Source organism: Corvus brachyrhynchos, unplaced genomic scaffold, assembly GCF_000691975.1.
Source record: "Corvus brachyrhynchos isolate BGI_N302 unplaced genomic scaffold, ASM69197v1 scaffold452, whole genome shotgun sequence".
In the NCBI taxonomy this organism is placed as follows: Eukaryota; Metazoa; Chordata; class Aves; order Passeriformes; family Corvidae; genus Corvus; species Corvus brachyrhynchos.
The window spans coordinates 1,128,498-1,146,843 of record NW_008236764.1 but is presented as its reverse complement, the minus strand read 5'-3'; the positions used below and the strand labels follow the sequence as shown (position 1 = coordinate 1,146,843).

Genomic DNA, 18,346 nt, shown 5'->3' with positions numbered 1-18,346 from the left:
GAATGTTGTGCTGTCACAGAATGCCTGGAGTGTTTTGTGAATAGTGGTGGTAATTTCTTGCAGTGTAGGACACCCTAGGAACCAGTATGTAAGTTCCTCATGTCTGTATTTGCTGTCACAGAATCACAAAATCCATCAGGTTGGAGTGGACCACAGGAGGCTGCTTGGTCAACCTGCTGCTCAAAGCAGGACCATCAGTGAGATCTAAGTAGGGCTTCATCCAGTCTGGCCTTGAAAAACTTCAGGGTTTGAGCACCCTTTCTGGACAACCTGTTGCATTGCTTCCTGTTTCCTGGTCAGACAGTTTGTCCTAGAGCTGGTTGTAAAACAGTTCAAATATCAGTAAGAGAGGGTCTAATTTAGTTTAGAATAAATGCCATGGAACTTTCAATTAACCATGAAGTTGAGCCTTTCTTCTCAGCATGCTTGATTTAGGTAATTCTCTAGCTTTCATTTTGAATATCAGAAGAAAAGCAGTTTCATTATAATCTGCTGTGCAATTAATGTGGTTGTCTCAAAAAAATCAAGCTGTTATGGACTCTTCCTGGAACAGTTACTGTTTGAACAGTTTTAAGACAGGGTATTTTTGTTGTTATTGAATATGCTGTGCTTAGTTTATTTTTGCTGCAAATGGGAAGAATAAATGCTAAATTGCTACTGCAGTGGTACTGTCACCCTTGCCAAATCAATTTGCTCAAACAAAATCTGGTTCTTAGAAATTAATTTATTGAAATCTATAATATAACTAGTAGGTCCCTGAAATGTTGGGGTGTTCTCAGTTAGCTCCTTCTCCCTTTGTTCTGTCATTTTAGGTTCAGTCCTTTCAGCACTAGGAACGACATCTTTGAGGTGTTTTGAGCTCTTGCTTAGCTGAGCTGTTATACATCCTTTACTTTGGGTCAGGTAGAGCCTCCTCAGCATATTTGCTTTGGGAAGACATGACACAGGACTCCTCGTTTTGCTGCTTAAGACTAATGACTACATTTCTCTCTACAGACTGGGAAACACCTGGCTTTTTTTTGTTGTTGCTGCTGATTTCAGTGTGTTCCTGTTGCCTTGGTGTGTCTGTGAATTCCTACTGATTGAATTCTCTTTTCCTTACTCCGTGCCTCAGTTTCTCTGGGTTTATGTACATCTGTACATTTATATGTGTATTTTAAAAAGTGATAGAGGCAGTTTAGAAATACAAGGTAAAAAATTTGGGCTCAAACAAGCTAGAGAGAGAATTTAAACAAAAAGCAGTGACCCATTACTGGTAGTTGTTTTAAAATATATCTTCCCAAAAGCATCTGGCAAGCAAGAAGGAAATCTATTTTGTTTAAAAACTGGTTTCCTTTACAGCTGCTTTTATCACCTCTCTAAAAGTAATTTAGATAGAAATTGATGTAGGGCATTAAAATGATTTTTAAAAAAAATATCTGTAAAGGAAGTGAAAGGATACAGACTCAGCTATGCAAAGAAGAATGAATGATAGTAAGATTTTCAAAAAAATGCAGAAAAAATGGTATTGCTGTATCAATGAATGGAACTGGTAGTATTTTATCATTGCTACAACAGCAGTCTTAACTGTATGGTTTTGTTCTGTGTTTGGGGAAAAGCTGAGATGATTTAATTTATTCACTAGATAAAGAAAAGTACATCATTCTGCAACAGTGACTAAGGAAAATATTAAACAGCAGAGGCAGTGGCACAGGTTGCCCAGAGAAGCTGTGGATGCCCCCTTCCTGGCAGTGTTCAAGGCCAGGCTGGATGGGGCTTTAGGCAGCCTGGTTTAGTGGGAGGCGTCTCTGCCCATGGCAGGGGCGTTGGAAGTAGGTGATCTTAAGGGTCCCTTCCAACCTAAACCATTCTGTGATTATAAATGCTATGGTTCTATGAGATTCAGCTTATTAAAACTCAGGTATAGGTTGCACTGAAGTATTTGGGAAAAGTTGTCTAGAAGATGTGTTGACCATTATTTTTGTGTTCTAAAACTGATTTGTATCTCCTGTCATCATGTTGACCAGATTCTTCTGTTAATTTTTAAGGTCTGATGGGACTAAAGCAGCATAATTATAGGCATGATATCTTAATAGAGATTTTAAGTATTCATTTGTGTCGCTTTTGCTTAAGATCTGCTTAAAATAATTTAGTTTAAAAAAATTCCTGCAAAATAGAAGACATTTTACTTTTTCTTTCTTATGTTGGCTGTGGAGAGGCTGTTACCTTATCCATCTTTGTAGGATGTGAGAGGCTTCTATATTAATGTAGAAGTGGGTGTTTTAAATTAATCTTGTATTTTATTAATTTTTCCCAAATAGTAATTGCACGTTTTGCAGTTTAAAAATACTGCTAATCAGTGCATATTCTAAATGTCAGATCCTTGGCTGGTATAAATGGCTATGGATTCATTAGTTTCTGCTGTGCTGCACTGATTAATGACAACTGTAGATTTGGTCCTAGGATGTTAAATGCAGTATCATCATTTATTTTCTCCTTCCTCCAATCCCAAAGCATTTTGAATCAGTAAAAATAATGCAGGAAGAAAAAGAAGAAATTTGATTGCCATATACTTCTGGAGGAAAATAATCTAAAAGAGAATTTTTGTTGTTTTTTACAACCTTTCATCAAACCATGTCAATATACAAGATTTTTGGTTCCAGTAGAGGTTCTAAACTCTCTGGTGTTGATAAGTATCAGTTTCTCCTTTTACAGAGAGACACACTGGCTGTTCAAAACAATCAAGCAACTTGTTCAAGGTTAGCCAGAAAGTCAGCAGAGCTGAGAATGAAGCAAAGGTATCCTATCCTTGTCCTTAGGCATAACTAAAGTCATCATTTCTCCTAGAGTGATAAGTAAGGTTATGCTGAATGGCAGGAGTTGCTGAGGAGAAGGGATTTCATTTCGATAGTGACAGAATTAAGTAAAGGACAGAGAAGACTGCTGAAACAAAGTGAGATAGACAGTGATTGTAAAATAGGGGAGGAGTGTGCTACAGAAAGCAAAAAGGAAGACTCCACAAGTTCTTTCTAATAGCTGATTGCTTCTGTAACATGTAATGCCGTTTTTGCAATCAGTTCTAATCTTGTAGAATGAAAAATGGCTCCTGGTCCAGGATCTCTGGCTTTGCCCTTCATCATCAAGCAGTTTCTTCTTTTCACAACAGTAGAATTTTTCAGAAAAACTTGTTACTTTGTTTTGGGATTCCTTGAACGCAATCCTGCCCTTTGGGTTGCTGAGTAGCTTTCAGTTGTTCTTAAACCGAAATCAATTTGTCTGTGTCAGTAGCCTGACAGCATCTGATTTTCTTCCCCTTCTGTGATTGTCTGGATTTTCTTGTGTTGCTGAGATGTGCTCTAAAGTGTAGCATGTTAGATGTTAGAATTAAGTTCCTAGTTTGAATGTATACCTTGCTGTATGTTACCTCTAAGGACAAAGCAAGAAAGTAGCCCAAAATCACAATTAGCTTTTTAAAATAATAGATAGTCTTTTGAAAGATGTAGCTTAAATAATAAATAATAAATAATAAATAGCTTAAATAAAATAATAAATAGTCTTTTGAGATGTAGCTTAAAATGTCCTAAGAGTTCTGATCTGCTTAGCTGGAATTTGTCTAGCAGGTTTTAACAAATATAAGTGGAAGTTTACAGAGCTCTCATGTACTGGTGGAGAATAGGGGTCATTAGACTCAAAAGCCACTGTGTAAACAGGTTTGTATTAGCTATAAATTCCAAGACAGGAGCTAGCAGTTAGTGATTGAACAGTAAATTAATGTCTTACTAAAATGGTAAATTTTCACTGACATTTCATTTTAGAAGAAAATCTAGTGAGAATACCAAATGCCACATTATATACTGGAAATTACCAAGGTTAACTCAACATAGAGGTTCCAAATAAAGTGAATGGAAATATTCTGTATTTAGAAAGGTGAAGAAGGTCTGTATAAGGAAATTCACACCTGAAATAAGCATGAATAATCTCATAGCTTCAACAGTGATACCTTTGCTTTATGCTAAGATAAAGTTTAATCTCTGTTTCTACTGTATGGTTTGTGCAGCCTGGGGGAAAAATGAGGCATGGTTAAGTGTTGATTTTGGAACAGTTATGTAATGAAGTTTAGTTCAGCGCATATTTCATTAGTTTACTGACTCCCTAGTTAGTAGGCAGGACAATTTACATTCATTTTTGTCCTTCTCATTTGCAGCGAAGATGAACCCAGCCTTAAGAAACCAAAAATTGAAGATGAGGAAGGAAGCTTTAGCATCATGAAACTTGCTGAAGGCAATATCACCTCTGTAAGCATGTTTTTACAAATCTGATTATTAAAGGGGAAGATTAATTCTCTAAGTCTATTATAGTGAATGTACAGAATTCCTGATAAAAGGAAGGTTTCTAGCTGAAACGTGACTGAAATACTGTCTACTTGCACATTTGAGACTCGCTGCTAGAGATTGTAAAGACAACTTTCTCTGCCCTTAGGCAAGTGTTAGCACAAGTTTCTATCAGTTGTGGATATTTTAGGACAAAATTCTCTCCTGGTGTTTAGAACTCTAAAAGGAAAGCCTGAAGATCTGCAGAAAACAGAATTGGAGCTCAGTGGCTGTAAATTTTGTTCTTGCTGTCTTTCATATCTTCTGCATAGATGTTGCCTCTGTGTATTTAATCAAAGGTATTGCTGTGATTTTAGACATTGTTCTCTGCATTAATTGGGGGTCTAAATCAGAAATTTGGCTTAATCTTGCCACTAGATTAATACCATGATGATTTTTTGCCTTTTCTTTTATACCCCTTTTATACCTTTTTATAACTTCCATATTCTTGGTGGTTTTTAGCCTACGTTCTTGGACTTGTTTATTCAGCTAGGAGACTAAACATTTTAGAAGCTTCGTAGCTATGGATCAGTGTGCCCCAGACCCCAAGGTCCTCTCCAGAACACATCCTGTAAACTAAGATAGAACCATCCAGGGGAAGGTTCCTTGGGGAGGGGGGCTCACTTGAGCCTCTCATTGGGGAATCTTTGATAGATATGCTAATTAGTAAAACCTATAATGTTACACCCGATCTGTTGGGGGTGTGCATTGTGGTGGGCATTTCGGTGCATTCAACCTGGACGTGATGCACCTAAAGATCCTTAAAATAAATACCAAGGTAAAATCCCTTTTTTCCTTCTAACTGTGTTTGATTCTTGATTTTAAGACCAGGAAAAGGCATCAACTTCTAACTTAATTCTGTGGGTAGATGAAACCTGTGTCATAACTGTGCACCTTCCTTTATTTGATGTTTTCTTATTATTAAAAAAATAATTAATATTGAGCTAACATCATTTGTTTTCCAATGTGCTATTCTTTAAGGTTCATTTTGAAAAATGCATTATTGATACTTAGAAAAATATTTAAAATCTAAAAAGATTTCAATGTTCTGCACTCCTAATATAAATTTCTGATATTTCCTGAAAAGTGACGTTGCCAGATTTAAAAGAAACATGACAAGATCAAGCAAACTTAATGAAAGGTCCATGAGTTATTTTGACAACAAAGCATAAAAATTTTTCAAAAATTAGGAGAATTCCAATTGCTGATAGGAAATTTTAAGCAATGTAGGGTTGTTAGTTTTCTTCCCCTCAAGTTAATGCATCTATTTTTCAGTGTTTATTTATGTTTGACCTGGTTTTAGTTCCTTTGAAAGGTTTCTACACTTTGCCCATTTAGAGCTTTGGCTTTAAGATGTCAGACTGTGCCAGAAAGCCTAGATGATTTAAGTGCAAGCTTTTAATTTTCAGGCTCCTATTGGGGTAGCAAACCACTGATTCTGTACCCACGTGCCTGGGAGCTCCCACTCCACACTAAGCATCTGGTGAGATTAGGGAGGTCTAAGAGGTCTGTGCTACAGAAGATCTCAAAACTGAGCTAGCAGATAACCTGAATTGTGCTTTTGTCCTCTCAGCACCAGAGAAGTGGTCAACTTGTAACAGTGCAGCGGAGTGAGTTCATCTTGCTCATGTCATAACCAACCATTGCCAGGTGTACTGTGCAGTACTTGCATTTGTGAGTCTGAATGCAGAGAAGTGCAGAGCTTCTGTTTTCATATTAAAGATTCTAGTTGCCTGACAAGAAGAAAGAGATGAATATTGGCAGACAGTTGAATTGGTTTTTGTACTTTTTTTAGGTAGGCAGCGTTAACCCAGCAGAAGACTTCCGAGTTCTGGTGAGGAAGAAAAATGCTGACTTCAAAGATGGTAAATGACTTTTGTCTATCTTAATTATATTAGTAGCACCTTCAGGGTTCAGTAAATGCAATCCATTTATCTGAACATAAGTTTCTAGTGCAGTGTGAGTTGCTGTGGAATTTACAGGTTAGCTTGTAGTGCCACTCAGCCAAGGAAGGTGTCATTTGTAATTCCCTTGTCAATACTTTCTTTCCCCAATTAAAAGTCTTAGGTAGCTGTGTTTGGGTAAGAAGGCACTAGACAGCTACATTGAGGCACCGGAGCAACCCCTCAGGTGTTTGTGACAGAAGATCCCTTGGTATTCACTGGCTGCCTCATTCAGAATGAACCCCAGCTTCTCATTGCTAGGATCTTTCTGGCCTGAAGTGCAGGGCTGTTGGCTGTGCACAGTTCCATGAACAAAAGAGAGACTCTCATGCCTGGGACTTAAATCTTTACATGGAAAGATCATTTCTTACTGCTTGTGAGTGAAAGAAAACACAGGTGAATTCAGAGTGGAATAAGCAGTTAGTATGTGTAATCTGAAAGTTGAGAGGAGACTCTGTGTACGCTGACTCTTCTCAGAGATGAAGAAGAACACAAAGCACAGGTCAAGCAGTCTTGCATGGCCTAAGTCTGAAAATGCAATGGAATTATCATTTGTTTGTATGGTATTTCCCTCCTGGAGTAGCTATACAAAGATATATATAATCCAAAGGTGTCTTAAAAAGAATGCACAAGATGGATGGGCAATTTGAAGGTTGTGGCAGGGTAAACCTGATCTACCAAATAGCCACTAATGTCGCATTCCTTTTCAAAGAAAGATTTGCAGAGGTACTTAAGTGAGATGCTGGGTATTTCAACAAGGCCTTTGGTCCTTTTGGATGTAGTTTGAGGAGTGTGTTGAGCAGCATATTGAGTTGTGGTACCATCTGTTAAAACCTACGTAGCTATTTATCTCCAGAATTTCCAGACCTCTATGCCAGCTAGCTAGCTTTTTTTGCATGTATTTTTCATTCGATCCAGAAGAAATTACTTATTTAAAAAATATTTAGAGTTGTGTTCTTAAATCTCAGATATATTAAGATGCAGTAAAAAAGCATTGTACAATACATTAGAATACAGAAACTGTGAAACAGTTGACTACTTTGTTATGGTGATAAATACTATCATGTAGGAAAGCTTTAAGGCAGAAATAAGTATAGTGATTACTCTTGAAGGTGGTTTAACTAGGAAGAGTGCTTAAGTATGTCCACTTGGTAGTTGTGCTGGAGATAACTGCAGTACATGTTTGGAAGGTTATGAAATTTTGAGCAATTTGCTTTTATTCTATGTAATCTGCTCTGTAATGATAAGGTGTAGTTAAACAGAATGTAGTGCAGTCACCCATTTAAAGGAGAGATAGAAGCCACTATAAATAAAAACATGCTTTGCATATTATCTCTTTCTTCTGGATAATCCTTTTTGTGCTTTAGAGCCTTTTAGGTAGCTTAACACATTCAACACTGCAGGCATGTTTTTAATGGCTTGCTGTATTGCACTTTGGTTGTGTAAATAGTAAACTCTGCCTTAAAACTATTCAGTGGTTCAAAAGAGTTTTTTTAATATAATTTTATGTCATGTAATGATGAAACTTTTTTCCCCCTGCTAGAATGTAAGAAATACAAAATTTCTTTGCAGAAAAGATTAATCCGTGGCATTCAAATACTTCATTGTAAAAAAGGTAGCATTTTATGTGTCAGGATGCAGACAGGAGAACTACTAAGTTGCATTCTGTTTTTCTTTCTTGTATTAAAAAAACATCTACTATATCTTCCTAACTGAATAGAGCTTACATTCACCTTTTAAAGTAACAGCAGTCCTTCCACAGGGAGGAGAAGGACCTTTCAAATGTTTGATTGGAGGTGGGTTGTTTTTTAGTAGATAGAGAAGTTGTAGCAGTAGGAATAGCTGTACTTTAAACACTGACACTACACTAGCTTTTTAATTAAGCTGCAGGTTAATGGCACACCCACACCAATATTATAAAGGTAGCAGTACCAGAGGATGGCAAGGGGATTATTTTTCTTTTTCTTCTGAACAAGCTTGTAGGAAGTCCTGATGGTATATTTATCATTGAAAATAGGTACCACTACATTTCCTGCAGTGCCTTCACTGGGATTTGTATCAGGGTTTATACTTTTCATAGCAGAAGTCTTAAGTGTAAGTTAGTCCATGTCTGATGCTGTGTGAGAACTGGGCCACTAATGCCTGAATATATGTCTCTAGAAAATCAAAGATTTTCAGATTGGTAAGGGTCTTAGAGATAGATTTTCTGGACTGGCAGCTCAATTCCTGAAACAATAACAAACTTTGGTTTTACCTGACGACTTTGTAATTTATTACAGTAGGGAGCTGCTTAAGGGTTACATGGTGAGTTATGTTTGATGGTATCAGCTTGCTGATTAACGTTGATGCTCATGAAACTAGAATTGTGTTCCCCTCTAGACATCCTTACTTTCTTATTTGCATTCCTGGCCAGAGAGATGTCATTTTATGCAGAATCTTATTTTGAGCAAGTCACAAGTGTACAGTCATCACAAAGAGATGTCTTCTCATAACAGCTTCTGACGTTTTTGTCAATGACTGCACATAAAATAGATTAGCTTACCTGAATAGAATCTAATCATTGCTCCCAATGAGTTTCTTCACTGTTGTGGCTTCAGAGAAGACTCTCAAATGCAGTCAGTGCTTGCCATCTTTGTAATGCCAAAGGAGTAGCTATGTGACTACCAGTTCATTCTTGTATTTGAAGGTTTGCGTGTATTGCAAACCTTGCATTCTTGTATTTGAAGGAGATGCATGTCTGCATCTCTGGAGAGCACAACATGTCTGATGTGTTGGGTTGTATTTTCATAGGCTTCTGTAGAAGATAGAATCAGGGGAGTAGAAAAAGATATTGACACATGCATAGTATTTTCTTTGATTTGTAAATTTTCTAGGTGAGTTTATAGGCCACATTTCATTGCATCTTACAGGACTCCTGTCTGAGAACATGATGTCTGAAATCCTGTGGCTGAAAAAGCTTTTTTATTTTACCGATTATCATCTGGGAGAGAAATCTGCAATGGCAGCTCAGCAGTTTATGGACTAAGAAAAAATGTCCAGAGACAAATTGCATTAAGTTCTCAGTTTTATATTTATAGTAAGTTTGTTAATATTTTTATTCCTAGGCATTTCTAGAAAAATGTAGTTAATGGAGTCAGTAACTGCATGTGAACAAGGATGATATTTTATTGCAAGATTTTCTGTTGAAATAAGTATAGTTAATTACCTTTCTGGACCTAAGATAGTTTTTAAAAAAGCTAATACTTAATTTCATTTTTTGTTGGCATGTTTTTGCGGTTTGTCTGCATTTTTATGTTACCGGATGTTTTTGTGTGTTTCAGAGACTATTCATACTCTACTGCTAGGCAGGCCAAATGCAATGACTGGTTTGATGAAAATGATTCAGTCATTAAAAGAGTTTTTGCAAACCAAATACTTGAGTATATAGAATCACTTTGAAGTTTTCTGTAGATCTTCACAGAGACGATGAAGCCAGGTTTGTCTTTGAAGAGCACAGTGATTGGTTGAGACTCAAAGCTCTGAGTTGCAACAAACAGAATTTGAATTAGAAGTTGTGGGGAAAAAGATAATAAAGATCACAATGATGGGATTCAAACACAGAAAAGGGGACTCCATCTTAGGAGCTACATGGAACTCAAGTCTGGAGCACTGAGCCACCTGTTTCACAGTGAACCCTGTATTTAGCAGGGATTTGGGTCATACGTCCTTCAGACATCCAGCCTAAATAATTCTGATCCATACCCACAGGACATTTAGAGACACCATTTCAAAACTGAACAGCGCCTCATAGCGTATTGGAGTAGTTTAACAGAACTTGATCTTAAAATTCTTATTTCTTGGCTTAAAGATGAAGGAGGTCCTTAAAAATTAGTACCATTTTCAGTTCAGAATTTCTTTCTTCTTTTCAGTTCTAGAAAGATGATACAGAGCAGTATTTTAAAATTAATTATCAGGTGTTTTAACTGATTTGTCAGTGAATCGTACTTTAAGCACTGTCCATGAATACAAATCATTGCCACGAGCAGCACGTAAATCAGAAGATTAACAACGGGAGTCTTTTGTCTAAAGGAAGAATTATTGTCTTAACCTGCTTCATTTTTTTAGGGGGAAAAAAATCCCCAAGGAATTGAACTTGGACTGTAATAATAGACAGTTTTGGCTATTTTTATTGTGTCATCTGATTGGTATAGTAATCAAGACCAAGAGCTGAACTGAACAAACATGAAAATATAACTGCACTTTTGTACTGTAGCTTTTCAGAGATAACAAGTGAATATAATTGTTCGTGGCGTATTTCACAAAAAATGACAGCACTGGTGAATGTATTTTGGAGTAGCAAATGTATCTGAATGCCAGAGGGGAAGGGATTAAATTCTGCTAGAACTGGAAGATCTTAAATTCCATGGGTTTTTCTCCCCTGCAGTTCTCCAACCCCTAATAACTATATTTGTTATCTAACCAGTCAGGTACAGTAGAAGGAGGAAAGAGGAGATTAAAATTTCTTGGGATGTTCTGCAGAATGTGGTGGTTATTAGGAGTTCTAGAAATTCCAGTTAATGCAAAATGTAGAAGTCTGTTAGTTCACTTCCTTAAATGTGTGTGGAATGAGGAAGTTGGGAGAGAAGAAAAAAGTTATAATTACACAGAAGTGGCCTGAATAGGTTGTCAGTTTGTGACTCAAGGGCCTGCTCTTCAAAACCTCAATGCCTGAGATTTGTCTGGGACACATCAGAGTTAATGCTTATCACAGCTTAGTTAAAAAGACATCTTTATGCAGAACATGCCTTGCTCCAAAAACAGGGACATCTATTTTTTGCAGCATCCAGACCCAAAGATTCAGACTAATGAAAAGGCAGCAGGAAATCAGCAAAGTTCTCGGATTAGAAGTGTAAAGGAACAGCAACCACTTCAAGAATTTCCTTATCTACTGTCTTTAGTATAGCTTTTGGCCCCCTGAAGTAATTTGGTAGTCTAATCAGAACATAGGAATTTTTATCTATTTTAGATTCATCAATCATTGGCCTATCATTTAAGGGAAACCCAATGGACAGAACAACTCTTTAGCCAAGCTATTTCAGGATGTTAGAGGAATCTGACTTTAAATACTGTTACCATGTAAGCTGTTTGCTGCATGTGTTATGGACTCTCAGTGCCTGGTAAAACATTGCAGGTTTCCTTTGGTTCCTTACAACAGGTTTCAAAAGGAGGCACGTCACAGTCAGTAGCAAGAAAGTGGTTTTTTTTCTGATGGCTGCCAGGGCAATCAAATGGAAAGGGATTTAAAAAAATTAAATGCAAAAGAAGTAGTAGAGTATCTGATAATTTCAAACAGTATGCTGGAATCATTCTGACAATAAAGACTTTTATTGCACCCTCATAGTGCCTGGGGTTTTAATTTAACACATCAATGAGAAGGCAGTGTTTAAAAAAAACACCACCACCACTGAAAACACCAGCAGGACTTGCTTTTATTAGTGCAATTCATAAGAAATTAGAACATTTAATGAGAAAATCATTAACCATGAATAAAATGGACTGACTTTACTTGGGAAGCTTAAGTGGTGAGACTTCAATTTAGTTTGTCAGCTACTGATGAAATAAATACAGTGAGCTGATTACCTCTGGCACTGTAGTCACTTTAGCACTTTCTTGTGCAGCAGCTGCTGTTGGGCAGAACCATTATCTGCCTCCTTTTCTAGAAACCGTTAAAAGCTTGTGGGAGAATATCAAACATGCCTTGTTTCACTCTATTCAGAGATGTTGTCCTTCAGATTCAGTTCAATTAGGCATTTAATAGAAAATAATATAACAGCCAGTGCTGTGCATGCTCACAGTGAGCAGAGTGGAACACAGTACTTAAACAATGTCTCCTTCTTGATGTTTTTACCTCTTGTTTCTTCCACCACTCTGGCAGGTGATTTTCTTTTTTGATGCTTCCATAGCTGGGATACTTGAAGTGACATCTATGCCCATAACATCTGGAGCTGGGAAGGGCTATAGGTCAGGGGAGAGGTTCTGCTAATCCACTAACTGGTCTTTAACAGTACAAGAACAGGACAGGCAGATGCTGTGACTTGTTCAGAAAGCTTTCCTGAATTTTTTCCTCAATGGCAACAATGCTGTTAATCTCCCTTGATAGACATCCTCACTGATTACCTCTACTTCTTTCTGTCAGGCACGCACAGTTTATAATCTCTGTAATCGTAACATCTTTGCCCTGATGAAAAATTATCAAACTGCCTGTACAAGAGACAAGACATACGGTGAGGTCAATAACAGCAACGTCTTTTAACTGCAATCACCCTACACGTGCTGGTTTGACATTATTTTACCTTTTTCATAAATTTAATGCTTTTATTGAAATATGCATCTATTGCAAAGGATGTTTAGGGAATATGCTTGTGTTGTAGAACATTAACCTCCCTAAGCTTTAGAATCCCAAATTTTTATCAAACAAATCAGGCCACTGCATTTTTTCTAGGCTTTCAGGGAAAAGTATACCTTGGGCATGCTTGAGGTTCTTCCTAGTATATCTGGCTTTTCCAGAGAGGCTGAAATAATTGTCACTAGCTTAGATAACAATTATCAACTTGTGTAGCTTGAGGCAGTGTGGGTATGATTAACTATTTAGATGCCTGTGGAGTAGAAAAAGAGAGATGTAAAAGAAAAGGGGTTTTTTTTCCTTGAGAGTGTGCATTCTGTGATTGATTGATTGATTGATTTCTCCTTGTCTTCCAGTGAGTCAGCAGTTGATAAACCGCATTGATCAGTTCCTGGAAAATAAAGGTTCACAGTACTACATGAAAGGGATTGACTGTATCAGAGTCTTTAGAGAGGAGGCCATGAAGGTAATGTTATTGTGTGAATACTCTTATCTCTTTCAAATTAAAGGCACAATGGGCCTGTTTTCTGTATTAGAAACTTGAAAATGTATTGCTGCAGCAAAAAGAATTTAACTTTAAATATGTTTCAAATTTTAGAAATAGAGTTGCATTTTATGGGGGTTTTTATTCTTACTGGAATGGGGACTAGCATCTCTGGTATTACTTGCTGTTGTTTGTTTTCTTTGAAACATAAAACAGAAGGCTTATGACCTGATGCTTGTGCAAGGAAAAGATGTAATCCTACAATTTTCTTCTTCAACAAGGCTAATTACAAGAAAGTCTTACTAGCTTTCTGAAAGGCAGTTTTTGTGGCTCACCTTTCCTTAGAACTCATGGTTTTAATAGAAATAAAAACCAAATTCTACAGACTTTTGTGTTCACTGTGTTAAATGACTTCATGAAGAGTTAAATTTGCAGTGCTCTTTAGTAGTTTTAGTATTTCTTGTTTACAGTTGCTGTTCTATTTTTTCAGCTGTCCAAGGTGCAGTGCTTTAATGACTTTCTGCAGGCCCTGAAATCAAAGTTGGAAGATAAAGCGTTAGCTGATTTCTGGGATATCATGATACAAGGTAGGATTGCATTTCAAAAAAATTAGACAATTTCTCGTTGTATTATGCATTTACCCATTAAGTAAGAAAACTTTGTTAGCAGTGGGGCACTTAGACTAACCCCACTGCAGCATTTTGATATGCTTCTTTCCTGCAGCCTATTTAAAAAAAAAAACCCTAACAACTTCCATGTTGCAGCTTCCTTTTCTGCAGTAATAGTTTCATATCAGCATTATTCATAATGCACTGCCAAGTCTTGTTGAAATGGTAAATTAATTGTGGAAGAAGAAACACAAATTAAATGTTATGGGGTACGGAGAAGAAGACGCAATTTCAGCTGAATTTTCAGAATAAATGGGAAAAACTCATGCAGTAGAGCTATAAAAAGATTCTTGCAGTTTAAGCTTCCAAGACGTCATAGATAGCGTTGAAATGTGTCACTGATCATTTTGTATTTAAGTAACCTGAAGGGCAGAATATGTGGTGATATGGCACCTACGTATGATTAAACTGGGTGATACAAGGCAGTGCCATTCTAAAAGACATTCAGAGACTATGCAAGAGATAAATAAAGGAACATTTTCACAAATACAAAACATAGTGGCCTAAAAAAAATTCTTTTACATCATTCTCTTGTTTTTATATGGAACCAATGCTAAGAAAATGTTAAATGCCCACCTGTATCTCTTAAGGGTGCATGCTACAAAATGCAGTGATGTGCTTTTGTATAGTACCATTCAAAGTGGTGAACTCCAGACGTGCTGTAATGTCTTCTTCATCCAACTCCTTTGAAATACAGGATGGGAATTTGTTTAACAATGTGAAAAAACTGGCACAGGACAACACTGACAAGAATATTATATTCAGTAGTGCTGTAGGGGACCTCCTCCATATAAATTTGGAAAAAGAAACCAATAAACTTTGAAAACAGCAAACTTGGGTCTTTTAAAAGCCATGAATAATTTTTAGTTAGTATAAATCAGACTTCTTGACAAACTGGAGTACATTTTTGAGGGAAAAATCAAACAAACACAAAGAGAGATGATATTTTCATACAGCATAGATTATCTTCCTTTAAGAACATGGTGAAATGAAATCTCGATGCTTTATGCATAATCTGGCTGCTCCAGTAGGCAGCTGAAATTGCTTTTTACTTGCTGCTACCAAGAGCAGAAGTCCTGTTTTCTCTCCTTCTTGCCACATCACCTGTCACGTCTTTTCTACCAAATGTGGTGTGCATTGGGCCTTGTCGTGAGTGACTGCAGTCACCAAAAGAGGATGGATGTAAGTTAATGAGTTAGTGGCTCAGAAGAAAGGGAGATCTGTCTGACAAGTTCCTTTGTTTCATGAAACCCCTGCCATGTGGCTCTCTGGGCACATGAAGGTGATAATACGCTTATGCTGCTGCTGAAATTTTTATGTGTCTCCTATTCTTTGCTCTCACACCCACAGCTGCTTTTTCAGGCACAAGCATTTGTGTGGCCAAGTGATGAGCTAGACTGGAAAAACCGCTGGGGTCAAAAGAAATAGAGATTTCTTCAATGTTTTTTTTGGGGAGGGGTGGGACATCACTGCACAGGGTGGTGCTGCTGGCACAAGCAAGGAGCAAAGTGGGGCAGGACCAGTACTTTGGTAGTCAGACTAGGTAATTACAGCACAAGTGTCTGAATGCTAGGAGTTAATATTTTCTGAGGACCTAAGAGCATGCTGTGAAAGACTAAAAGTGTAATTTCGAATAGATTGTCAGCATTTCATCTGTGATCTATGATTTTAGTGTCTCATTAGTTTGATTGTCACAATATTAGCAGTTTCCTAAATGGATACTTCCACAAGCTTATGAATATGCTCATTAATTTATTTTTATATCATATTTTATATCATAGTTGACTCATTTATGCAAGTCACATTTTCCTTTGAGCAATACTCTTTTTTTTGCTGGTGATGATGACACATTCAGAAGTTGGAACGTGAAACACTTCTTTCACTTCTAACATTAGGTAAGTTTTGGGAAGCCTTCTAATGATATTTTTATATGTCTTTTTTTTTCAGACAGAATTTCTTTGATCACTAAAGATGAAGCAGAGGAAAGTTCGGTGACTGGTGAAGAGGCTGAAAAGGTACCTTTTTTTTAATGAGCATCTGTTTGTGTAGAGCCCTTGCTGTGGAACTGAAGAATTTCTTACGTGGATAAATCTTCAGCGGAATGAAATAAGATCCATATGAAGAAATAAGAATGTTCTTTTGCCACACAACTGAAACTTCCACATTTCAGAGCAAAAATACCTTAGCATGTACTACAATGTTTTACTTTAATTGGTCTTTAAAAAGTAGCATGTAGTGAAATTATCTGAAAATATCCTCTAGAAAGAATAGGAACTTCAGCAACGCAGTGTAGTGGAACAGCAGAGTACTGTTTACCTGTGTAAGATCACTATTTGAACTTCACAGAAAGAAATGTGTTCTCACTGGTAGAATGAGTTGAAAAATCCAATACCTTTTTTTTGAAAGGTTTTGTGAACTCCAGCAATTCAAGTTGTTGTGTCTAGTTTTCACCATACATACAGTGATACCAGTATTTTCCACTTTATGCAGCTCTTGTGGATTGGTGGACATCATACATGATGCTGGGGGTATTATTGGTGACCATATTAGATCCTTTTGGAAATGGGGGTTTTGGACTATTTACAGGTATAATTTCTACACATACATAGCATTTCAGTAATTGCAGTGATGAATGAAGGATGTCCAGGTTACAAAGGACTGAATTCTAACAGGCGGAATGGTGCCTTGTCTTTGGAGGGAAGCAGAATTCAGATCTGCTGTCAAAAAATGTATTTGTGTTGAGAGGATTAGAGGGATGTTTTTGTATCAGGCTGCTAGTTTAGGTGAAAGGTCCTTGTATCACAGACCCCCAAAGGTAAACCTGTGGCTAAATCACTATTTTGCAGAGAAGTAGCTTTTATAAAAGATGCCCCATTGATTTTTGCAACTTCCAGGCCTTCCATTAGCAATAGCCAGAAGTGGGTAGAAGTAGGTTCTCTATGAGTTAGTTAATGAGCAGAAAAACGTTGTATTTTAGAAACTGCTTTTTTCATCTGTAACAATTTACCTCAAGGTGAAGAAGGCAGAGAAATGTCATGAAAATGAAAAGCTAACAAACTAAGAGTCCAGAAAGCTGAGCACATGTGCAGGATACAAATGACTGAGTATGATGATTTTTCTAGACATGAAGGACCTACTGGTATTTCTCATTACACATGAATGTATAGAGCAACTTTTCCCTCAGTGGTGGTTTTAAAGAGTATCAGTCTTTATCTACTTCAAGTGCTATGAATTTACTTGAAAACTTCCTCAGACAATATTGTTCTTGAGAACTTTACTTTCTGGTCTGAAACTACCACTGATGCTCAAAAAATGTGCTAATGCTGTGTGAAATAGCCAGTGTTCCTTAAGGAAATCTCTACTAATCACAAAGACCTTGCAGCATACCATTGTCTTCACTGTGAGCTTGTGGTGGCTAAAAAATACTGTGCCTGCATAGGAATGCAGCACAAATTATAGAGTACCACGGACTAGATTCACAGCTGCCAGGCTAAGCTGGAGCAAAGCAGCTGTAGACTGACTGCAAATTTACATTTCTGTTTACCATCATCCTACAATCACCATATATTGTAATACAGGAAACTATTTTGTGATTGATTGAAGGTCATTTTGTGATTGATTGATTGAAGGTCATGCAATAACTGTATCTTCCCATTAAATTGGGGGAATAAGAGATATTGCATGAAATCAGGTCTGCTGCAGAGTTCTCTAACATGGCAGTTACCTTAACTTCCAGAGTAATTGGGTTGCATCCTTTGCTGACTAAGCAGTTGGCAATTCCAGGTATTCACTAGACGACCACTTCCCCGCACACTGTCCAAATCCAAACCCAGAACCTGATTTCCCATGTCTGTTAAGGGCTCATGACTTTTTCATTAAGAAACTGGGAGACTGCATATTCTTGGAGTAAGATCTGCAGGGATAGAATATTTTCTCTTGATGTTGTGGGGCTGGTATAAAATCTAGTCCTCTTTGGTCCAATTAAACCCTGCCACAGGTTTCCTGTGTGATACAAAGCCAGCATTCCTAGGTCTACAGCAGATTGCAAAAGTGGTTGATTTGTGTTCTGTACCGAAGGCAATACCTTTCACTAAAGGGTTATATTGGATTTTTTTCAAGTATCTTCCAACAGAGTAAGGTCCATGTTTTCTTCACCTCTGTAGAGGTTATGTGCAATCCTGTAGGTCATGGGCTTGTCTATCAGTGTAGTCCTGTGTGACACAAGAGCCCTTTCTCTTACGTGCTGTTTACTAGCTGCTAGTAGTTTCAGGACTGTTTTGTCTGTAAGATTACAGGTTTTATAGGGTTGCTGTCCCCAGGAAAAAGAAAGACTTACCAAGCTGCTTATTAGACAGGTCAAAGTTTCCTTTTTCTTTTTGCTTGATGTAGGTTATCCACGCATATTTTCCTCTCACTGAGAAAAATGTTTTTTTTTTTCCCCTGTAACAGTGGAGATACTCTTTTTAGAGCACAAGGATGGTAGGTTAAATGAGCACGAATGTCAAGTGCTTTTTCTGGTT

At 37.3% G+C, this 18,346-nt stretch overlaps 1 protein-coding gene across 1 annotated transcript in view; it reads left to right on the top strand.

Annotated features, from left to right (window-relative positions):
- XRCC5 (X-ray repair cross complementing 5) overlaps positions 1–18,346 on the top strand; it is a 48,205-nt gene that overhangs the window by 24,930 nt on the left and 4,929 nt on the right. The window contains exons 14-18 of the mRNA XM_008644833.2: positions 4,184–4,274; positions 6,145–6,214; positions 13,031–13,140; positions 13,649–13,745; positions 15,774–15,841. Coding sequence (XP_008643055.1) covers positions 4,184–4,274; positions 6,145–6,214; positions 13,031–13,140; positions 13,649–13,745; positions 15,774–15,841 — 436 coding nt within the window. The remainder of the gene's footprint in view (positions 1–4,183; positions 4,275–6,144; positions 6,215–13,030; positions 13,141–13,648; positions 13,746–15,773; positions 15,842–18,346) is intronic.